Here is a 25324-nt window from a genome sequence, read left to right as displayed (position 1 = left end):
TAAGAAAGCACTTTTTGTCTTTTGGCCAGGAGGGGACTAATTTGATAAAGCTCTTCAGGAGTCTTACGTGCCTTCCTTCCTCTAAGGCGTTTGTATAGGGAAAAGATCAATACCATGATCTTCTCATGATCATAACATAAGCTTCTACTAAGCAGCAGTGACAGTTCTGGTACTTTCTACTTTTTCCGGCTCAAAGCCCAGTACCAAATGCAAGACTTCATTTTGTGGATCACTAAGTTATGCTGCCACAGTGACCTTATTCGAACTACCTAACTCAAGAATAAGTGGAAAATACCTAAAGGCCAAAGAGCAAGGGGGAAAACACATTAAAAAGGATTATCGAATGCACTCCTCAAGAATACAAGACCAAGGAGAACATGACTTCATTATGTTTAAGAAACCAGAGGTTTGGCCATAAATTATTAAGCCTGGAAAAGTCAACTTTTGAGGGCAGCAATTTTGTAGGAAAATACATCAATGCAAGAAACCACAAATTGAGATTACAGCTGCTTCTGTAACTGGATAAACAAAGCTCCTGCAAGTAACTGGGAAAGAAAAGTAGGAAAGAAGAGAAGGTGCTTCTAAAAACCCCTCATGCTTCTCCCTGAAAGCAGAGAACGTGTCAGGGGGGCAACTCCACACTTGCAGCCACATCAGCTCACCTGTGGATGTTGGGAATACTCGCCATATTCATAATGCCATAGTTCATCATCACCAGGACAAAAAGATGAATGGAATACCTTAAAGACAAGAAAGGGAGTATTTAGATAATTTCTACGTTACCTGGAAGTGCTGGCAGTTCAGAGCAAGGGAATATTTTTCCATGCAAATTACACAAATGCGATGTCATATCAGAGTACCAGTAAACATGGATTACCCCAATTAGATCTTTATAGCCTGAATATCCAACATAGACTGATACTTACTGACAAGATGTTATTCATGTGTTTCACTGAGAGAAAGAGCAGCCTGGATCAAAGTGCACATTCAATTTCGATATATCTTTTCCAAAAGAGGTGTCTTAACAGCAGACTGGCATGGTTTTAACTTCCAGAATAAACATCACAAATTAAATTAAATACTCCACTTAAAAACACTTTCATGACTCATTTTACTTTGAGGATTTGGAATAGATTATGCAGGTAAAGATTTTTTTAATTTATTTTTTTAGGATAACCTTAAGTGCCTTAAGGCTAAAAAGATGTGATCCAGAAAAGCTGATATGAAGTTTGAAAATATTTTTACCCAAGCTTTGTCTACATGGTGACTAAATACTCACCACCCAAAGCAGAAGACAGCAAAGTATATTCCAAAGAGGGTTGCAAATGCATGGCGAACAGCGGAGCTGGCATGACTGGGACTCAAGTAAATACGAAACCAAAATGCAGCCAGAAGTGCAAACAGCTGACATGCTACAAAATTGATCTGCAAAAGATAAACAAAACAGAAAGCTGTTGTTATTCTTAGAGGAGAAGGGGAAGAAGTCTCTCCATTCTCAGAACAATTAACAGTAGAGGCGGGAAAAGGAGCAAAAAAGTGAGCTATGAATCTTTTGTTTCTTAGCATTCTCACTTGCGAGCCCATATGGCAACTTCTCCTGGCCAATGACAGAAGGGATTAAACAAGCCCGTAGGCACTCAAAAACTCATACAAGAGGAAGGGCAGGCTCAGCTACCCCAGGGTACAGAAGGGCTCTGGTGTTCCTCACTCTCCCTGGAGCAGGGCTTTACTCTCTTGCCATCCCGACGCAGGTGACCAGGCTGCCAGCCTGACCCCTTCTCTGTCCTCTTGGTGGAAGGCAGAGGCCAGGAAGCAGACTGGGATTTTGAAGCATCACCCCAGTGCCTGACTTTCTCCAACCCCAGTACAAGGGCAAAATCAACAATCCTGATGTGACACTCTTTCACAAGCAGTAGTAACTGGACAGCTGCCTTAGTTGAATTCCTCCACTCCCCAGCATCTTTCACACAGATCTTCCAATTCACCATTTTTTGTGGTTCAACAGTGCAAAGAAAACAACTTTGTTCCACCACCAAGCAGACAGTTAAAGGAATATACAACTGTTCTTTGGTTACTGCACGTGGGAATCAGTCTGGCCCCATTGTAAGGAGGTAGTGATGGCAGTGGGAGCACAAGACACGCAGAGGGCAAACAGCACATGACTAGAGGCTACTCTTATCAGACACAAGGACAAGCAAAAGCTTCAGTGTCCTCAGAGCAAAAGTGAGATCATGCTGCCTTCTTCAAGTCACCTTGTCTTTGGCAGCCTCAGCAAAAATTCCAGAAGTCAGAGAAAAAAGCAGAGCTCAGGAGCTGTCTCTAACAGAGCATTAGGATACAACATCCTTAAGTCCACCCTGGACCCTAGACAGCTGGAGTTAAATTCATTTATTCAGTTGCAGTCCTTTTTTTTTTTTTTTAAATCACCCTGAGCTCTACAGAAGTAAGTCATTCCAGAATGAGCAAAACTAAATAGGCTGCAACATTTAAGCAATCACTTGGATTAGAGGATTATCCAAAGCTACCAGTCCAGGACAGGATGATATATCTCACTCAAATGCTCTGACATGCTGGCTGCCCAGAGGTGGTTGGATTCAGCCAGGCTTCTTGTCAAAAACATTTACAACATGTTTAACAAGATACTACAGCCCCAAAATGCTTTTATTCTGGTGGACCATATCCAACATGGTGCAGTTCATGCAAATCCTCTTATTAGAGGTTTGTTGGCTTCATTGCTGCAGTTGCTTTATTTCAGTCATGCAGGCACTCATGCAATAGAATAATGCAATAATTTAAATACTTAGGTATGCTGAGTTTTAGTTCTTTGGAGCAGAGCCAATATCAATTGGTTTCTTGCTCATGTAAGCAACCAGCATTTATAATAGATGATGTCAGAGAACTATACTGAAGCAAATAATTCTTATTTTTAGTGCAAGATTTATAAAGCAAGAGAACAAAATTGCCCTGGCCTCACAAAACACAGATGTTGTAGTAGAAATCCCAAACTCTTGTCTATTACCATAGAGTTACACTCAAAACATTAACACCTTGCTCCCATCCTTCCCCAGCCAGAGGTACAGCAGAAATCTCTGAACCCCCTACAGGGCTGCTCTGATTGCATGCTTTCTAAGCAAGTTCCCAAATCGATGGATGCCAACTCATCAATGACAATACAGTGAACCTTAATCCCACCTCAGTCTGCTCCCATTTAGGGTCACACTAGCAAATCCAGTGCAGCTCAACTCTGCAGCATGCAGAGCTTCTCTGATTCAGTATAAAGGAGGAGAGTGCAAAGACTCACAGGAACTTGATGTTGCTGATTGTCTAAAAGACACTCACAGAAGCTTCACACCAGTAAAAGCCATCAAGATAAGCAAGTGTTTGCTTTTTACTTTCATCCAGCTCTCATATGCCCAGTTCGAGATGTTAAGGATGCTGGGATTTCAGAGGTTCACACACAGCAAAATGAAAGTGCAAGATCCCACAGCAGACACACTTGTAATAGCATTTAAGTAGCTAAGGCAGTAGCAGCAAGCAAGCAGCAGAGACATCACATCACATTATACCCATTACATCACATCATGCAGTGAAGAACAGCTGATCAGCCCTGCATACATATGCTGCTGCTTGCCTACACCGTCAGTTCTTTTGAGCATGTGTCACCTGTGCTACGTGGATTAAAGTCAGGATGGGCGCACCAACCATGCCACTATCATATCTTCATTTTGTTGTGCAGATTAACCAATACAGTTTCTTATCTGTGCTCTTTTTGCAGGAGTTGGGGTAAACCCTTGAACCGGGATAAAAGTAAAGTACACATCACCCTTATGTTTCAATTAGTTTTCAGTTTATAAGGGCTGTTTCTGCAGAGCAGCCAAACATCAGACTCAATGTACACAGCAAGCAATAATTTGGTAATAGAACAGATTTGGTCTGTTTTCCACAGAGTAATAGAGGGACGTGATAGCTTTTCATGTAACTACCACCTCTGTTTAGTTATTTATATGTACCATTTTAAACACATACAGCATTCACATGTGTACACACAAAGGCTGCCAGTTCATCTGACAGTGACTTTACTGCATTCCATTTAACATTAATTTTATTCTTTATTCTACATATTTAAGGCACCTAAGTAAACAGATCCCTAAGAATTTAAGAAACGTTGTGCTGCATCACAAGTGAACTATGTCACCCTTTTCTCCCTTTCTTTTCCCAAAAAGAAAAGGGTTCATACTATTCCCTTCTGGTTATTTCTACTGTTGCTAAAAACACCTTATAAACAGTTTACTGAGGGCTTCTGAACATTGACGAGTGGTGTCCACATAAAAATAACACGGAAATAAAAACTATATGTGAATTAACCCTTCTCATTCCGATCCCCCATCTCAAGTCATTTAACCTATTTTTTTAGCCAGTCACATCTATTCAATATTGCCATAAAAATTTTGCTCATCTGCTCTCCACTTTGCTAGCAGAAAAGAAACACCTTTGCTTTTTACAGTCATTTTCTTCCATGCTCTAGAGAGTAAGATGTAATAAAATTAGGAATCAGAGCACATGACAGGTTGCCAAAAGGAGACACTGTCTTCCTTTCATTTTCCATGATTACACACTGGAAGACAGAAAGGCAGTTTCATCACAGTATCCTGCAATGACATCTGGAAGACTTGTATCTGAGTCACAGCCAGCTGAAGACAGCCTTGCAATGCAGAAACAAGATATCTGCACTTTTGGAGAGAGAGAAAATCTGGAACAGCTCCAGCTCAACTGGCTTGACCATTATTGTTGTCTAGTTAATGAATCCTTTTATTCTTTATTAGTCTCAACTTTAAAAAGCTGGATGGATCCATAGCATATAAACATCAGGTGTGAGCAACAATGAAAAAAAATAAACTGTAGTTCCTCCCCTTATTCCTTCAGATTCTGTAGCAGCAATAACTCAAAGTGATATTTAGATTGCAAATCTGAGTTTTATACAAAGCAAGCAATCAGGTCAAACCAACTGACCAAGCACCCATGATGCTGATGCAAGAATAACCAAACATAACAGTTTCAAAATCCCCTTATACTATTATGCTATAACCCAAGCCCTCAAAGTACATAAAAGGTTAGTTCTATCTGCCTTGAGCCTTTGCATTTTCTACCATTTTTAACAGGGTGAAAACAACTTGGCAAACATTGGACTGGTACTGTAGGGAGGGGACACACAAATTCCTAGGGATTTGGAAGCACCCTTCCAGTCATCTTTATCAACAGGCATGGCATATTACATAGGAAAGTCATCTCCTCAACTTCCTAACTACTCTCAGAGGACAATAACCATTTGCAGGTGGGCACTTTAAAGGGCAAATACCAGCTGGCAAATCACAAAATAAAGGTTCTAAATACCTGGCATTAAATACATGGATCTAAAAATCTCACCATTTGGAGGACCTGAGCCCAGTGGAAATAACACTGAGTAGGAAGAATTATCACCTTTTGTTCTGGAAGCAAAGTGGCTCCATGGTGAAGGCTGGAGGAAAAAAAAAAAAAAAAAGTAGTAACTTGCCAAATCCCTCTAACAGGAAAGCCATGGAGCCATAGAGGATTCCCAAAAAGAGACAGGTAAATATGTTGCTTGGTGCACTGAAAAATTACTAGGAAAAAACCCCACAAAAATCTTAAAAGAAGAAAATGGAAAGTGGTTTTCCTAGCTAGGAGTTCTGGAGGTAGGAAACAGAAAATATGAGAGGAGACAAAACCTGGATTTATACACTTCCACCAAATCATCACAAAGAATCTTGATCACTGCTTGCTGTAGTTCAAAGTAGGCTGCTAATCATCCACTTCAGGAAGTTTCCTTTTCCCTCAACCCATAAGCCTTGCATCTGCAAATCTCCCCATTTAAAAAAGTGGTAATATAAATTTGAGAGTTACTAGATCACACTCTAGGAAGACATAGTAAGTACAAGCACATAGTCTCTTATTTTAGTGCTTTAAACCTTTTCCTTATAGTTAAGCATCAGAAAAAAATATCCTGCATTCTGTTTTGACCACAGAAATACTTTGTTTTTCCTCTAGTACTTTTTTCCTCCCTTACACTATCAGAAAGACTGACTCACTTTCCAAAAATCTAGGAGGATACAACAAATTGACCATGCAGTTCTCTCCAAACTCCAAATGGCAATTACGTCCATTACGCAAACCAGACAGTCCTCTGTAAGCAAAACTCCTAATAATGCTGTAATTCACTCACCATGAAAATCACTATGAGCAGTCACACTGCTAACTTGTTCCTTGCTGGATGACAAGGTGCCAGTGTGTCCCCAGCAGCACACAATCTTTGGACAAAAACCAGACATGTTGCAGATTTATACATATTCACAGAGGTATAAGTGTGTTACAGCACAGTCAGGCTGCCAGAATATTTCCAGCTAGCATCCAGGTCCATGTCCACTTCGATGTGCAGCAGATGATCCTGTCTGTCCTCAGATTATAGATATCACAGAAGGTACCTCTATTCCAGGCTTTGCAATTACCAGACAAATGAGACAATAAGGTTTTAAATCTGCATTTCATCTGCTGAACAAAAGAGAGTATAAGAACAGAGGCCTCTCATAGTGGCTCAGTATAAAGTTGTAACTCATAGTCAAGACACTTTGTCTTTGCTGCTATCTACTGATGAGCTACTGAGCATTAGTTTAGGAGGTTGCTACAAGGTTTTTATATGGAAAATTAGAATTTCTCCTCTATTAGCCAACTTAACACAGATAACCAAACAGCTGTTTTCAGTATTTGTAAAAGCATAAAAAATCTTGTTAACAGAAACTACTGACAGCAGTAGTAACTCCTCAAGTCAAACCACTGTCTGTGAAGTCCAACAGTCCTTGGGCAGTATTTTGGAAAGGGGATGCCATAATAAAGGATTCCACTTTGCCAGAGATCAGCCCCATTTTCCAGGATGGTGTCTTTCTTGCAAAGAATAAAGTAAGAACTAGAGAAGTGCAATAATTTGTTTTCCATGTTTAAAGGATTCTTTTGTGCATATAATCAAAAGACACCTGGCAAACAACATGTTTAAGTTCACTTTGCAGAAGATATTTCTACTTCGATGTTGAAAAATAGATCTGCTGTTATGATAACATTTCATAACATCCAAATTGTGATATTTAAAATGGGTGTGTTAAGAATGAGAGATGGAAAAGTCTTTAATCAGATGTCAAAGATATCTGAGACTTACTGAAATTTTTCAAAATATTTTGATTTTCCAGACTATTTTTGTGAACTATAAGGGCAAATATTCTCTGCAGAGATCACTTAGCTCTACACAGGGAGGGGACAAACACCCCCAAAAAGGAGGGCAATATCACAGAAAGTTTCCCACTGCTAGAATTTTGAGTTAGGTTTCCACAGAGAAAAAGGATTTGTGTAACATCATCTGTGTAGCTCCCCTTATTGCCCACAGTGGTATCGCTTTGCACAGAACTCGGTGCACTGAGAGCCAGCACAAACAGGCATTTGTAAAGAAAGCAGAACTGACTGCCACTTGCAGGGTGCTTGTATTTTTTATTTTTTTTTTTATAGTTAGGCACTGTAGACTGCAAATGGCATGGATTAGAGAAGAGACAAATTAATATACATTGGGGAAATACTGATTTGACTGCTGAAACATCACAGCTCCAATACTATACAAAAACAACTCATTTCTCTGGCTTTGTGTTGTAGGAGCCCTACGGAAGATTTTGAGGGGACAGAAGCAAAGGTTTGAATATAGAATTTCTCTTATGGGAGAGAGATAAAATGCAAATATGCATGACTAATTTAAGATTATTGTGCTCTTCAGAAACAGCACTAAGTTGTCATAGCCTTGGCTTTTTTTGTGCAGTTGCATGCAGAAAACGGAGCTGGTAAAGTAGAATATACCAAACTGGCAGTATTTTGGCCTGTTGTGCTGTTTTCCTGGGTAAATTCTGCTGTTTCCGTACTTGCAGGGTCAAATATCCTTCCATGATTTAGACTATAAACTTGAAACAGATGTTCTTTCTGGATTACTTCTGCGAAGCCACTAGCAGAATAATCACTAGCAGGACACACAAATATTATAGCTATAGAACACATTAAACCCTGAGTCTTCAAAAATTTTTAAAGAAAAACATTTGAGTCAAAAGTAAACTTGAGAAGTCAAATCTACATCATAATGCTAAGTCACACACCCATACATTTACCTTTGATGTCTGATAAATTGAACATGTGGACCTGATCCAAAACTAGCTTTAGTTTGCTGTCAACAGCTCTCACATTGAGCTGTAATGACTCTGTATGTTGAACAGATGTTTAAGCACTGATTATTTATGTGCAGCAATGTTCTGCCACTACTCATATCTCACTAATTACTCCTCTATCAGCGAGTAATACCAACTGATGACATTCCCTTGTACCTGAGATACCCAGCACTAATTCCTACCTGCAATAGAAACAGCAGCAAAATCAAATAATCTGGAGCCTTTACTCATTCAGGTGGTTCTTTTAAACCAGAATGCCTTTAGGTTACTAGGAGAGATGCATCATTTTTTCAGCCTACTCAGCAATGAGGTAGCACACTAATTACAGTACCCTTAAATCCAAAAAAAGTACTTTAAAAAGAATAATTTGACATATCACTGTGCAGGTAGAGTATTGCACAGTATAATGTGTCAGATACGTCTAAAAGCAGAACTACAGGCAGCAGGTCAGAGTATAGAGGATATTTTAATCTAAAAAGGAAAAAGAGTAGTAAAATGTTGTTATCCAAACAAGGAGTCTGACCAAAAAAATCAATACCAGCCTTGCTTTTCCAAAAGCTTCCCAAGGAAATAAGGGTCACTTGGATCAAGCACCTCCCGTAAGAAAGATGTGATTTTGTGCCATCTACCCTCCTTGCTTATGCAAAGTTTCGTACTGATGCAGAGGGTACAGACTAACCTTATCATCACATTACTCCATCAGCTCTCCTCACAGGGTGCGCTCAAAAGACACCATTTAAGCGTATGTAAAGTTAGGAGACACAGGCTGAAGTGAAAATTAGCAGAAACACGGAAGACAACAACTCTGGGAGAGTAAAATACAACAAAGCAGAGACAAGTGCCTGCAAAGCCTCCTCTGAAAGCCTTCCCACAGTGGGGACACCAAGCACTTCTTCCCCCCCTTTCTTAGTCATCTGCAGGGCTCAGGCAGCTATCTGGAGCTTGGTTCCTTAGTTTTCATAATCATTAAATACACCACTTACCCATCTTCTTCTCACAAACAAATTCTTGGATAATAGGTATTGTTCCCGACTGGTCTTTTCAGACGTGATGAGTGCTCCTAAATCCCAAACAACTAATTTCACATCACCTCTCAAGAGCATTGCCAAGCCCCTGCTCTACAACACTGTCAACTCATCCACCACAGACAAAGGGTCAGCAACAAAAAGGAAGCAGGATCAAGACAGGTCTTATTAGACATGATCCAGATTGACTTCACCAACCTCAAGCACTAACTGCTCTAGAGATTTCAGTCAAATTTCTACATTTGTATTCTTCAGGAAATAACTTCAAAGTAGCAGCACTAAGAATAGCATCAACACAGACCTGATTTTTTCCCCCCAGATTTAAAGGTTTAGTTTTTAAAAACTTACAACACAGCACAGCAAGTCAAGCACCTTTTCATTTTTTCTGCAAAACTGATCAGTACCTAGATGATTTATTCAAAAAGAAAGAAAACAATACAGACAAGTGTTTGTAAACCCAGCAACCCTGCTGGCATATCTTTCTGTGGCTTCAATGTCAATTATCTTCCCCAAATACCAATGGGAATTGCATGAATGTAGGAATGGCAGGATCCTTGTAGCAATGTTTCTAAAAACCCAATTCAGAAACACGCTTAACTTTCAGGTCAGATGAAAGCCTTGTACATGCACATATTCATCAATCTAAAAATAAAACAGTAGGCTTAAAGTGCAATCCTTCACTAGAATGGGAAGTGGCACATCGAAAATAACTTGCCCCATTCTTGCTGTTGCAATGTCTGTGCAATTCTATTTTCAGTTCCTTTTCTATAGAAAAATGTAAGTGGTCTTTAAAAATACAAACCAACACAAACAGACCAGTTTTGTTCACATTATCCCAGTTATATCCCAGTAAGTGGACATAACAGAAAGAAACAAATATCAGTAAGGGGAAAAAAGTGCCAACTTCACAAGTTATTCTAAGCCAAAAGAAAGCTGGCTTTTTTTTCCCCACTATAGAAACTGTCAGCACTGTGCTAAATTTAGGCACATTATCCTTGGAATTAGTGGCTTGATCAAAGACTAAACTTTTCAGATATCACAATGGTATTCTGTAATACTTTATTAGGCCTTTACACACAAAAAATCTGGAACATCCTGTATTTAAATGCTCAGTCATGCTCATAGTAACTTAAAAAAAGGGCACTGTAAACGTTAGTGTATTAGGACATGCTTAAAAAATTTATGCAAGGACTTTGCTAGAGGAAGGGTAGAATTTATCTGTCCTGACATTCATTTTGATACCTGAGGCAGTTCATCTAAATTTCTTTTGATTTCGATGGGGAAAAAAAGGCAATTTTATGTTGCAATTCAACAAATCCTAAAACACAAGTCTAAAAGAGGTACTTCTACTATAACAGTAATCCAGGTGAGTACGTTTAAATGTAGAAATGTACACTGAAGACTTACAAAGATGAACAATATTTATACTACATGCATTAACTTTACCAGAAGCAAAAAGAAATCTCTGGATTGTGAAACTGGACTTCACTTAGTTATAAGAAATGAGGTTTCCAAAAATGACCCACAGTTTCCCATGCTCCAGTGTTTAGTTTAACACTTAAAGACACCATAAAATGGTATCCTATTACAGAAGCTGGTATTCTGCAATAAAATAAGCCCACTTCAAGTGCCTGAAATAAAACTGAGGGGAAAAAAACCCAAAACAAAAACAAAACAAACCCAACCAAACCGAAAAATGTGCCAATCAGGAAAAAAGCAAACTAGTATATCTACTCCCAGACATGAGTTTTAGGGCAACAATGCTCCTACATGATGGGTGTAGTCAACACACTTGGTTTCCTGCTTCCCCAAGCAGGTGCTACAAACCTCAGTTCTTCCTGTCCTCTTCCTTGCCTGAGCAGTCTTGTATCTCCAAAACACAGTGACAGTATTTGCAGATGGAGTGAAGAACAAAAAAGATGCTTTCAGATGAGCTTAAAAATATAACTTTAGGGTACATCAACATGGAAAGGTGAGGATCTGCGTTGAACTCCCATGCTCCAATTTAGCAAAATAAGGGGCCACCCTTCCCTTTCCAACAATGCAGAGTCACAGAATTTGTTGAAAGAGGTACAGAAAATATTCCCAGCTACCTTTCACAGGCAGAAGAGAATACACAAAGATTTTGGGAAGCCATCAGTAAGGGCCAGGGAAAATCTGCAATGAATCTGCTGAGAATTTTTTTTGTTTTTAGAGTTAATTTTCAGTCATCTCAACCTGTGCAGATGTACAATTGACAGGTTTTTCACACAAGAAGAAAAAGAAGCATGGCAAAAGAGGAGGAAATATATGCACGAGCACTGTTTTTAGTATTAAACTTTAGTCAGAACCATTTATTTGATTGGAAAAGTCAGTTTATATTTTGGCAATTATGTTTGCAAACATAAGAATTAGTAAAAGTCACTCTTTTTGCTTCCATAAACAATGAAAACTTTATATTCTTCAGTTTCTTGCAGAGTCACCCATTTTCACCAAGGTCCTTGATTCTGCTGGCCAGCAGATTTTCTGGATAGCTATTTTCTTCATTGTTAGCCTTTTTCCAAAGAGATGTGTATGGGTTTGCTGTTTTGGTTTGTTTTTTTTTTTTCAATTCAAGCAAAATTATCTTTTTTTCATTCCTCTGCTGTAACAGTGGCCATGTGGAATCAGAACTGCCAACTCCAGACACTCACTTTCAGTCTCCTGAGATTTCACAGCCATAAAATACTGCTCTTTCCTATTGTTCTGCAGTTTAAAAGTAAAATTATTGCCCTATGCTTTTTAATATATGACACATTTATCTAACCTTCATTCACGTGGGTTGCAGACTTACTTTTACTCCCTTCAGAACAGTGGCAGGAAGAGAAGCCACCAATAAAACGTGTACAGTGACAATATCCTGTTGTGGTTTTTTTTCCTTCCTTATTTCTGCTCAGAATTTGCAGCATACTTGCTTCATGCTCATTTATTTTGGATCTTAAACCATGCAAAAAGACAAGAATGTAGCCCCAGCTGTTTAGTTATGCCTGTTACAAGCACCTTACATCTACAGCAAATATCTCTGGAAGCTGAACTCTGGAGTATGTCTAATTTTAGGCGCTTAACTTCAGACATTATTGAAAACAAGTAACTTGGAGATGACAAGTACTCAGGACTTGGCACAAGTCAAACATCTCGACTGTGACTGAAATAACATCTCTGGAAATCATCAGTACCTTTCCAAAAAAGTCATGCTCTGAAGGAATTTCAGGGTTGACCCCTCAAATTAAAAACAAACAAACAAACAAACGAAACCCCCAAAACATTGCCTAGTTTTCAAACCTAGCAACCAAATCAAAACAAAAACTAACAGGAAAACACACGGCATCAGTAAGCGTCAGTTGCTGAATAAAGAAATATAAACAACAACAAAAAAAGAAGAGATATGTGGATTTTGCTATAAATTAATTTTATTTGCAATATACTATATTTGAGGAAAAAAGACTTAATTTCCTTGTCTCATTAAAGCCTTCTTTACACATCCCTCCACCAGAGCTGCACAGTTCTATTTGCATGCAGTACAACAGAACTTTTGGTTATAACACTCATACTTTCCAAAGATAACTGCAATATCAGGAGGAAAAAACTCACGTTTATATTGCTTAATCACAGTATTATATTTTTGTATTCTTGCCATGCTTATGAGTCAGCAATAGCAGAAACATAACCTGCTTTTGTTAGGCAACAGGAATAAGTCTCATTTTTTCCTCTTCAACAGTTTGGAAAAAAAAGAGAAGAATGCTCTTACAATTTAAAATTATTACAGCGATGCTCCTACTATGCAGTGACAGGCAACTCATTATCCAAGAAACAAAGTACAACAACAAAATTCCAAAAACTCCAAGTGAACTGTTCTTGAAATACCCTTAGAATTTGAACACAGCCAGGGAAAAGAAATTCGACAATCCTTTAAGTTGCATAAACAATTATAATTTCCCTTTCAAACAAGCCCTTTACACATAAAGCCTAAAAAAACATGCTTTAAGAGAACTAGGACATTGCAGGATCTGCACAGCTTTCCATCTCTCAGGCTTTCCATCTCTCTTTCTATTGCAAGGCTTTATGCCACTAAAATCTGGATGTCTCAGAAGCACGATGAGAAAGCATTCCAGGGTTGATTTTTAGCAAACTTAGCTATCTCAAAACACACGTGGAGTTTTCCCCCACTGTTACTGTAGCACGAAAGTGCAGATTCAGATTCAGGTAGCATTTCAGTTTCTCTGATGCTGGAAGGCACACAAGCAATGAGCAGCACATACTTCAGACTTTATATAGAGGACAAGGGAGAGGAGCCTCAGAAGCAGATGACCAGGGTTCCCTATGACTGCCTGAAGCCTCTCCAGGGCAAAAGACGGTAGTTTCACCTGCCAGCAAATAAATGAGACCGCTGCCTCATAGACAGAAAGAGACAAAGCAACTGCAAAGACATGATCCTCGAATCATGTGCCTGAAAACAGGTACAAGTGCCATTTAGGGTCTTCTAAACTGGACTGCTACATCACCCTTACATCTGTGCTCAAAAACTGAAGTGTCAGAGGAAAAGGAAAAGAGAAGGTAGATTCAGAATCCATTTTCCCCTAATAATCATTTAAACTCTGACTCAACTTTATCCAGGCCAAAAAAACCCAGGAAGCCTAACTGAGATATCTAGGCAACTGAGATAATGGTGCACAAAAAAGGTATGATTGATAAACAGATAGACAGCAGATTACTGATCAGGATGTCAGAACCCTATCAAAGGATGAAGGCAGACTTTACTAGACACCTGCTGGCAGAGTCTCTTCAGAGAGAATATGCAGATCATGAAACTACCAAATACGGCATTGAAGACATGCAGCATGAACTGAACAGAGGGGAAGTGCTCAGCATAGGGACAAAAATCCCCCAATAGTTAAAAATCAGAACAGAAAAATAAGAGGATAACCAACAGGGAAATACATTGTAAATCATATAAGGAGTCAGTTACTTTTTATATTAACTAATAAATAGAAGAACAGGTGCAGCCAGGACTGCTTGAAAGTGGGATGTTGGAGAAGTGACCTCTCCTGGGCATTGGCTGATCTTCCCTACAGAGATCTGGTGCTTCCTGCAGTATCACCATGGGAAGAAACATGAGTAATAAATCCAGCACTGAGTCAAGCTCTGGGAGGGGTTGACGACTTTAGCAGCCCCACTCACCCATAATGGAAGAGGCCATGCTTGGGACTGCCAGCAGTGACTTGGGATCCTAAAAGCATCAGCAACACCAGCAGCAGAGCTGGCAGAAACCAGTGCCTGCAGAGGGGACAGGCCCTGAAAGGAGCCAGACAAAGAACAGGTACTTCCAAAAGCTTTTTCTTTTAAGCTAACATTACTCTAGAAACTCATGTTTTTCAGATAAACATCCAGGTCCACACTGGCTCTGGCCAAGTTAGTACCTCCTGTTGAAAGGGGTTTCACAGCCACGTCTGGACTGCATGCAAAAGACCTTAATTTTAATCGCTGATGAATCTGCAGCCTTTCAATGTTATCACATTTTTCTCTGCACATGAAGAAACACAGGGAGACAGAAGGAAAGGAGTCCCTTCTTCCTGTGACCAGAAAGATTGTGAACCCCCTCCCCATCCCTGGAGGTAATCAAGATCACCCATGGCTCTGAGTAACCTGGTCTACTGGAAGGTTCCCTGGCACAAGGGGTTGATGTTAGATGATCTTCAAAGTCCCTTTCAACCCAAGATGAATTCTAAGTTCATTAATTTCATTTAATGAACCAGTTCTCATTCAGTTTAGTTCTAGTTCATTCTAAATTCCAAGAATTCTATGATTCCACGTCCTGGATCTATTTCTTTTATGCTGCTCACATATACTTTCACCATGATCCCTCTTAAAAGTCACATTTCTAATGCAAACCTTTTAGTTCCCTCATTTTGCTTTTGCATGTTTAAGAAAATAAGCTTACCCTGTAATTTTTTTCTCTTTTACCTAGTTCATATTTTCATTCTATTTTCATGACAAAGAACAGTAGTCATCTTTTGATTGACAAGAGCAACTACAACGGGACAGAAACATTTCCCTCTGCCCTGGACCATTCTTTGTTCTAATCCTCATTTTATTTACTGATTATCACCAACAGAACATCTCTGAAAATTTCTTTTTCCAAACTGCTGAGCCCATTTTCCTCTCTGCAATGCTATATTTGAAAATTGGGAACCAGAACCCTACCACAGAAGTGGTAATAAAGGTAACACAAAATTAAAATCACATTCTCTGAATAGAAAACAAACAAATGTTTCCTCTCTCAAGAGTCTATCGTATTTCACAGTGTATCACAGCAACATGCCTACACTTTTGACATACTTGTACAAAATAGGGAAAACCCACCCATACCCATACCAGTGCAGTGTTATTGTTGCTGTAGCAACTACAGACCACAATTTTTTGCCTCAAGAGAATTAGCACGAACACAAACACATACACACAAAGGCATAAAAGTTGTGAGTGCTAACAGTGCCCACAACTCACTGTGGATACATAACGCTGCCATCAAAAACTGATCTTCAAAAAAGTCCTTTAACTTCTCAGTCAATGTCTCCAAATCGTTTGTCTACACTTTGTTTTCACCTTCAATATAGCATGGTTGGCAAAACATCCTGAAAAACCATTACACATAAGAAGTGTAAATGTCAGACTATTAAAACTCCACTTCTGAGCGAACAAAGTAATTCTAAAACTCTCTCTAAAATAGATAAATTATTGATCTATAAGCTGGAATTTGCTGGTATAAATACTTAATGCAAACCATAGGAGTCAGGGATTTGAACCTGCCCTCTGTGTGTGCACACGTAAGATAAACAAAGTCAATAATGTACTCTCCTTAACACTCCCTCTCACTGATAACAGGAAAAAACCTACTTTCACCAGTTTATAATGTCATTTAAGCTAGATGTAAGAGTTAATAATTAAAACTATTCTACTCAGTGGTCCATTAAAAAAAAAAAGGTTTACTTAAAACCAATACATGAGCACAAAAACAAGCATGGAAGTTATTCAAGAAATGTTGGGAGTGGGGGGTCCTCAAATGTCTTGGGTTTTGCCTTGTTATTTTACCTTCCCCATTCCTGTCCTATCTGCATACCAATACCAAATTGCACTTGCATAAGAAACCACAAACGAAGAAAATGCTCAAGTCCAATTAGAGCTTTTGTCACAAGACTGGGGCCTGTAGAAGCAGCAAACACTCACCCAGCACATGACAGCCTGCAGTTGAAGTTTCTTTCTTGGCCTGAAATTGTTATTAAGTTCTTCTAGTATTCTGCATGCAATCCAAAGAAATTATCCAAAAGAGTATTTTCTTGCCTCCTCTTCGCACCCCAGATAAGCCCAGCCTGACACACTCACTGAACTCAAAGACCCCAGAATATAATCTCACACTGAATCAAAAATTTTAAACTTGCTATTCCATAAGATTGCCAGTTTTTTGTCTGGGACTTACCAGACAGATACACACACTCAAATCTATTTGCCCTTTGCATAAGTCATCTAGGTAGGTAGATCAGATGCTTTGAGACAGCATCCGACCCACTACACTGCAGAGTGTCACAAGAGGGCACAGGTAAAAGTCCCATTATCCAGCCACTCAATCACCCAGAACACCAGGCAAATGTCCAGGGTGCTCAAATCCCACCTGGACAAGGCATCCAGAAAGAGGGAAGTGAAGAATTGTTCGAATATCGTTTTGCCTGAGACCAGACAGCATGGCAACACCCATGTTACAGAGTGATTGACTAACTTAAGTTTTCAGAGTAATACTACCATTTCCTGTTAAAGAAAAAAAATAAAAATAATTCCAGGGTGGTAAAGTTGTCTAGCTAATACCTTGAATTTTGGTTTTAAAAATTATTTTCCATTTGGATATTTTCCTAACACTTAGAGAAATCATTGAGAACAAATTCTTTGGGAACCTTTAAATGTTCCAACATATTTGATTCAGAAATATGTTTACAAGACTTTTTCCTTACATTATTAAGATTTTTTTTTTTTTTTAAAGCCTGGACTTTTCTTACCATGAGGGAAGCCCACAATGAGCAGAAAAGAAATTTCCACTCAACTCCAGTAAGAATGCAACATACTGCAAATAGACGCCCCCCGAAAAACTTCTAAAAAACCATTTATGTCAGAAACTGTTGCTTGTGCTTTTGTTTTTGCGCTCACCTACAATTTTGCAAAACCCGTTTAAAGTGCTTTGAGCCAGGAATAAAAAGGACTAGTGAAAATGAACATTTCCAGTTGAGATCATACGAAGGGAGAATGACGCAATCTTGACCTGGGGAAGGACCACCCAAAGGGTTTCCCAGAGCTGTTTTTCTCCTCGTGCTGTTCTCTCCCTTGGCAGAGGCAGGACTGGTTGACCCAGCTGATCCCCGTGCAGAATGGGCTGGATTCCACCTATTCCGAAGTGACCAAACAAGCCTGACCAGTGCTGTGCTCTGAAGAAACCGCCAAATGAAGGTCAGAGAATTCCACTATGTTTATCTTACCAAGTGCTATGGTGCAGCAAAACGGCTTTGAAGAGCAAAACAACTGAGGGCGAGGACCCCTCATTCGAGGGACTAATTGCTGGAAGGGTCTCAATTCAGAGGAGCTGAACTCTAGTGCTGTGTGCGCCTTAACAGATGAAATACTGCAAGTTTCTGGGCCACATCCTTTGGCTTCACATTCATAGACAGCAACCCTGTGTAGGTGCTCCGGGGCCACTTCGTGTACAAAGTGTGCCAAGTGGGGACAGTCAAGAGATTCTTTCCTGAAGCCCACTCCTGATCCAAACTACATGTTGACATAAAGACTCCCACCACTATTAATAAAGGACAGTAGAAATTTTTGCATCAGACTGTACTTTTAAGAGCCAGCCTGAGTTTCTGGAAGGTCTCCTTAATCACCCTCACTAGACTACCCAAGCATCCAGGAGACAAGGCTTGGTATCCTCAAGGTTACCTGTAACTATTAGGTGACATAGAGAGCGATTTTTTTCATTCCAAAGAGAAACACGGCTCATTGACATCAGACTTTTTACGTGGTTTTAGATAAGTACGAAAGGTTGGATTCACCTCTGCAGTAATGCCAAGCCCAATGCTGCAGCCACCCCTACCCAGGGATTAGCAGCACCACTTGCAGTTTGGCAACTCTGCCTCAAGCGCTGCCCACTCTTGTGAACTGTAACAGGAGCCAAGGAACAGCCAGGGCATTAAATACTGTGCCAGGCTGGCCAATGTTCAGTAAATCCTAAGCATCAGGGGCTCCCCTGAAAGCACAGAGCCAGCTCTGTGCTCAGTGCCTAGAACCCTAGGCTGGAGCCCAAGAGTATTCATCAGTACTCTATATTTTCTCAAAATAGCTGCAGAGCACCACTAAATCAGTTCTGGCATGATTAATGTGCAGAGAAGGTTTCAGGAAACTTTATGCAGCCCTTCAACGTTTATTTTTCCAGATCTTGTTTAATACAAATGAAGAAGGAAAGTGCTTAAAAGGGGGAAAATTGTAAGCAGCTGATTCCAGTTGCACTTTTGTCCCCTGCCAAATTAAAAACTTAATAGGACAGACTTTGTTTTCAAGGCATAAGAGATGTAGAAATATTTACACTCATAGTATCAAGACATCAGCCATGAGTTTCAAGACTGCAGTGCCCAACTGAGTGAGAACACGTTGAAAAAGGCAGCACATGTTTCCAAAGCAGAGGAAAACGTGTATTATTGCAATTGTTAGTAATAGCTGAACTGAACAGGAAAAAATGCTTTGGAGACAGCCTTATTCTTTGGAATGTACTATACTTTTGTCCCAGTACTGTCTCCAGAAGATACAGAATTTGCTCTAAATGCACTATGAACTGCCCTGCTCGCAGGCACCTCTTTAACTGGGGACCAAAGTGTTATGTCCTTCATGGCATTATAGTAAACCACTAATGGTTTCTTTTAAAGACAACAGTTTTACAAAATCTGGGTACTCAAAAGTCAGAAAATATCAAAATTAAAGTTGGTTTTGGCAACGTAAGTAATATTTCTCTATAAATGTGTTTTAAGATGTTGATTTCAAATTTCATTTTTCCTTACTGTTTCTCAAATAAGTAAAATTTACACAGCTTTATTTTTTGCGGTTGAGGGTGTCAGGGAGGTATTAAATGACAAGTACTGCTGCACTTTAAAATGAAAATGTAGAATTTTCAGTTGTAAAATGAGTGGTATTAGGAAATTGAAACGTAGCATAGTTGAACATGGACAGTTGTTGCCACTGCTTTAGAGCAGCTTTTTTTAGTTAAAAATCTGATACTAACCCCTCTTAAGTCTAATGAACCTCCATCTTCAGTTATCCCACTTCAGTCTGTAACAAACTACCTTTCTTCCTCAGCATTACATCTTCTAATGACTCAACTGACAACCATTAAAGGATCCTCGAAGTTCACAGCCTGAAGTTTGTTGAGTTCCTTGAAAGCCACTGTTTTATTTGGCTTTACACTGCCCAAAAAGTGGATTAGAAAAGTCATGCAAAGAGGCTTGGAACTAAGAGATCTGCTGACTAGCTAAATCAGAAAGCGTAGAAGTGAAACTGGAGGCGGACAGCAAAAGAGTTGAAAAATGTGAAAGTTAACAAAACCATCCCTTATTTTGGGATCAGAATACGTGTTTTTTGTAAAAAGAAAAAAAAAAAGACACATATACTTTTTTCTTCTTTCTCTTTTTTTAAACCAGCATGCTTTGTGAAGAGAGTTATTCAAACTCAAGGAATGGTGGGAGGACATCTTTAATACTTGAACTATCGCAAGACTCAGAGGCATGTCCCACACATGTCCCTCCACAGTTAGTGTTTTATTTAAACTTCTGCCAAAACATAAGTATGCAGATGACCTACAATGAAAGAATTAAAATGAAAAATAAGGCCTACAATCAGCAGCCAAAGCATTCAAAATTAAGTTTAAATGAACATTTTTCTCCTCTTTAGGGAAACATGGCTAGCCTCATCAATGAAAACACTGAAGTTAAAAGCCCTCTGATATAAACATGAGAAGACATTCATATAGTTTTTGAGAGAGTCTCCCTGAACAGAGAACACATTTCCTTGAAAGTCCACAAACTTGGTTCTGTCCAACATAGGTCAGTGTAAGGCCTGTTAAAATGTAAGGTTTATTGTACAGCAGTTGACCATTTGCGCTAGAGTTGCTACTTCTAAGACAATAGGAAGCCTGGGATATAAAGAGTACTACAAAATAACCTTGAGCAGTGAAACTTTTTAATCACGTCTTAACCCTTTGAACCTAAATTACTTCCAGAGATGCCTAGACCTTAAGAAGGCGTGGTAAAAATACATATGGATAAACAATTCCATTAAATTTACCTTTAATATAGCTTTAAATAATATATTTATTTCTTCACTGTATTTATACACACTCACACACTTTGTTTACATAAATTACACTATTAAAAGTTTAATGTTTAATTTCCCATATCTCACTGATTTATGGTAGAGGACTATATCCCAAAATTGATTATTTGGGGCATATATAACAAAAAATTGTATACTTTACCAAAAGTCACTCTATAAGTGTACTGGGAGGGACAACATTCCAGCATCACTGATTTGGAGCATACGTGATAAGGAAATAAAAAACACCCCAAAAAACTCTTTTCCAAATGCTGCTGAAGGTATGTCATTGACCTAGTCAGATATTTTTAGAACACAAATCAACTAAACTTCAAAGTCTGCTTTCCTGGGATATGAGAATGAATTGAACACACAGAGTCCTTTCATCCTCTTTCAAACTCATTAATCTTATTACCAAATATAGTACTTCTTAAAAAATAATATTTCAATGCTAAATTCAAAGATAAATCATCCATTAAAGAGACATGCAAATACATACTGAGAAATCAGGATTATTTTAGCATCTAAAGCAGAAAACTCCACTATGTTTTCATGCAGTAAACTACTAAACAAAATGTGAACAGTCTGCCAAGGTACACAGTGCAGACAGGAACTGCACCCTCTGTAATTCTGTGCTGCTTGTAAACCTAAGTTGTAATTTTTTAAAATTAAGAAAACAACCAATGTGAAAAATTAAATTTTCATATTCATCCATGCTTCCCATAACGAGTGATCCAACAGCTGCTTCTTAGATGACAAAACATTTTCCACCTACCATTACTACAGCTTTTCTGCCCCTGCTATGAAAGGGTAACAATGACAACTTTCATTTTTCAGACCTTCAGTTCAATTTTTTTCTGGCCTTTTTCATAGACTGAAATCTCCCTCATAGCACAGTCCTCATGGAAAACCTATAAAAGAAGGGACAAGTCCTCTGTGCACTTAACACAGAGGTGGACACAGATGGCTTTCACATACCACAGTGACATAGAGGGTCTAAGCTCCACCTCTGCATCTTTGCCTCTTGCTCTCTTGGCATTTTTGAAGGTTCAGGGCCAGCCATGGGGAACTGCCAGCCACAAGGACCAGAGGGAGATCTGGACTGTCACCACCCGACAGGCTGAGCACAACAGTGCGAACACACAGTGACAAACCAGAGATACCTCCCCTGTTGCAGCCCAGCCACTGAGCAGAAGGCACAGAGCCTGTCAGCGTTACAATAAACCTGTCCCTGCTCCACGTGGGATTCATATCTAGTAAAACAGTCTTTCATATGCAGAGCACCATTCTGCTTAGAGGAGCAAGTGAACTTTTCCCCCACAACAGAAATCCCTCTCTCATTCTAATGAGGAAGGTAACCCACCCACCTGGCAGAAGAGCTGCGTGAAAATGTTTTTATTTTGCTTCCGAGGGCATTAGCACTGCAGGTCAGAGTTGAGACTCATGATTTGAGGGGACAGTGGTAGCACAATGCTTCCATGCAGTGATCTGGGCATTTCCTATTCCAGGGCAGCAGAAATCTCTGATGCTTCGCATCGTGCAGCACGTTGCAGTAGGGCAAGAGGAGACGTTTTAAAATGATTGATAGCTATTGAGCAGGGTGGATTTTCAGGTAAGGAAAGCTGTTATTTCATCACGGCTGTGCTGCAGTTCTGTGATAAACCCCAGCAAAGTGGGGCTCCTCCTGACACATCACTGCTCCATGCTGCTGGAGCCAACAGGGTCGTTCGCAGGGACGGCACCTACACCTGCACACTGCTGACCCCAGAGGACGTCCCTCCCGCTTACTGGTGTGGGCTCAAGGTGCAAATCACCAGATACAGAAGTGCCCACCATCAGCACCCATGAGACCAGGGCCCTGGGACAAACACAGCATGTAACCAGACGTAGTGAAGCATCCTCAGACCTGGAAGAGCGCAAGGAGAATTTTCCCCATGGACAACATCATCTTTGTATTACCTTGGCTGAATGGAAGGGCAAGTTTTTGAAAGCTTAGAAAGAAAAACTGCAGTCTGTCAAGACTTCATTGTTTGGTGACTGAGTCATCCTAACACTATATGTACGCTGTGGTACCACAAACAAGCTGCAACAGTAAGCATTTGCTATTTCTGGGTTTTTTTGGTGTTCTCATATTCATTAATCATGGCATGGAACACCTCAAAAAAGAAGCTATTGCTACTCATTCTTCTTCTTCTAAATTAATAGCTTACAGATAATTACAGGTCTTTATTGTTTAACTGAGCAACAGATCTCTTCTCTTGCATCAAAACCTGTTTCCTGTCAAAAAAGGGAAAACTGGAATGGTTAGATGAAGGGGTATAATCTGTAGAATTCCTTACTCAACTTGGAAAAAAAAACAGTAGTAAAAAATGACACCTAGCACCAGTCACTCTGCAAACAGAAGAAAGCAAATAAATTTCAATCTTCTGTTTGTTTTTTACCAAGCACACCTCTGCTGCCCTTGTTTCTTAGAGCACAGTTTAACCTCCTAGCAATTTGGTGGAGACTTGTTCTGGTTATCACAAACTTTCAGACCTAACTTCCTCATCAGTGAAAGAATGCAGGAAGGCAGCAGGTGCACGCAGGCTTGAGGGACAATAAAAGGTGTTGGTGGGGGAGGGCAGCGTTTTCTGCCTGTTAGGGGTCAGTTTAACTAGGAGACTATAAACAATTAGAAAACACCACCACAGCCAAAAATCTATTGTGCTGTTAAGGACTTAGTGCAAACTTGCTCGCCCGTAAGACTGCTTGTGTGTGTGTGTGTGTGTCTGTGTGTTTTGCCTATCTCCATACACACATTTTGCAATTCCATCAGGCACTTGGACTAGGCTGGAAGTGACTTCTGAGCCTCCCTTCCACAGTCCCGTCAGCCACAAAAACAGCGCCTGAACGTAAGGATTCCTTACAGGCCACCCCGGCGCGGCGGTTCCCAGAGGTGGGCCAGCACCCGAGCTCCTGAAGCATTCCAGACTGCCGCAGTCAGCCCAGCGCCGTGACTGACAGCATCCAGCAGCATCCAGCAGCGAATTCTTGCGAGAGTAGGAAAAGCGCCAGGCATTGCCGGGAAAAATGAAGGGCTTCCACGGTGACAGCAGCTCGCCCGCCCGACAGAGCGGCACGGCTCGACCCGACCCCCGCCCAAACCCGCTCCCACCGCGGGGCACGGTGTCTCCGCGCTGCTCCCGAGGCCCTTAGGCAGACGCGCGGCGTGACAGCGACGGACCTCCCTCCTCTGCCAGACAGAATCCCCTGTTTCAGGACGGGCGTGGGATCACCCCCGCTCCCGCCGCTCGCCGGCGCGGCGCGGCTCGCAGGCTCACCTGGTCCAGCGGGATGCCCAGCAGCGTGCTCAGCGGGTGCAGCAAGGTGGAGCCGGTGGTGCGGTGCGGAGCGCCGGGCTGCTCGGCCATGCCGCATCCCCGCACGGCCCCGGCCCCCGCGCCCACCTGCGCGCCCCTCCCGTCCCGCCGCACCCGCTCCGCGCAGCCCCGGCCGACACCGCCCCGCCACGCCCGCTCCGCGCCGCGCCGGGGCCAAGGGGCGCTCCGCGGGGCGGGGCCGTCGCCGACGGCCGGGGCGGGCCGGGGCGGGCTCCGTGGGCGGGGAGCGGGGAGCCCTCGCCATCCCCGGGGCTCCATCTGTCGCCTCCCGTCGCCCGTGGCACGGCAGGGTATCCACGCGCGGCGGCACTGGGACTGCCGCGGGCCCCGCGGGCTCGGCTCGGCAGGGTGCGCTCCGACAGCCGCTGCCGCAGAGGGGTTTCCCCTGTCCCAGATTCTTGCCAAAAGCACAAACTTGTCCGGCACCCGCAGGGCCAAGGCGCCGGTTCACAGCTGCCCCAAGCAGAGGAGAGCTGGGGTCTCACAGCCAAACCAGTCCTAGGAAGAAGTTGTTTTGCCTTTTTTTTTGTTTATGATAATTATTACTTTTATTTTATTTTTTTAATGTATTTATTTAACAATGAGACTTTTTTTTTCAGTCATTGCTCTTAGAAACACTAACGTTTTTAGTGAAGAACTACCGAGCATCCGGACACAGCGATTTGCATTTGCTGGAGACTAAGATGCATGTGATAGTGGGGAAATAGTGACTTTTCCTTCACAAGGCAAAAAAAAAATGGGAAAAGGACTAGTGATCTTTTAAGTTATATATTTATCTTGTAAGTGAAGTATGGCCATTAAATAGGTGCTTCTACCAAGTTCATCTTCTCTGCAGAAGCAGTGTTCTTGCGCTTGCCCCGGACAATGTAGTATTGTGTTGCAAGGAGAGCTCAGCAACGCTGCACAGCTTTCTGTTCGGCTTGCCCTGCTGGCATGCTCAGAACCTGAAATACACCAAAGGGTCCTTGCAGGCTCAGTTACAGGCTCTTCAATAGGCTCTGTCATTTTCTCTTCTTCAACTAATTGCCAACTGTGGTAGCTGAAACTGTAGTAGTGGCTTAAAATGGTAACATGCCATGCTCAAAGTGCCCCGTTTACTCTGTACAGCGGAGTGCTGTGCTGGAAAACCCAGACAAAAACAGTTCAGTAGGGAAGGAGATTTACAGAAGCAACATTCTCTCAATGGTATCATTTTAATGGTGCCAGTTTGAAAATATGTGAAAATATATACGTACACACAAGCACACAC

The 25324-nt window shown here is 40.9% G+C and overlaps 1 protein-coding gene across 2 annotated transcripts in view; it reads right to left on the bottom strand.

Moving 5' to 3' along the window:
• Positions 1–24191, bottom strand: part of MBOAT1 (membrane bound O-acyltransferase domain containing 1) — a 56249-nt gene extending 32058 nt beyond the window's left edge. Inside the window, exons 1-3 of one of the 2 annotated variants that reach the window (XR_007906569.1) lie at positions 24016–24191; positions 1280–1425; positions 663–740 (exon numbers count right to left, since the gene is read on the bottom strand). Coding sequence is in view for 1 of the 2 variants with exons in the window: in XM_051799207.1 (XP_051655167.1) it covers positions 663–740; positions 1280–1425; positions 24016–24105 (314 nt within the window). In the remaining variant the exon portion in view is untranslated. The remainder of the gene's footprint in view (positions 1–662; positions 741–1279; positions 1426–24015) is intronic. The other variant, XM_051799207.1, reaches the window with a different exon arrangement.
• Positions 24192–25324: the final 1133 nt, after the last annotated feature.

This window comes from Manacus candei, unplaced genomic scaffold (genome assembly GCF_025592945.1).
Source record: "Manacus candei isolate 608988 ecotype Guabito, Panama unplaced genomic scaffold, ASM2559294v1 h1tg000049l, whole genome shotgun sequence".
Taxonomy (NCBI): domain Eukaryota; kingdom Metazoa; phylum Chordata; class Aves; order Passeriformes; family Pipridae; genus Manacus; species Manacus candei.
Note: the sequence above shows the minus strand (reverse complement) of the source record. Positions and strands in the feature narration are given on the sequence as shown.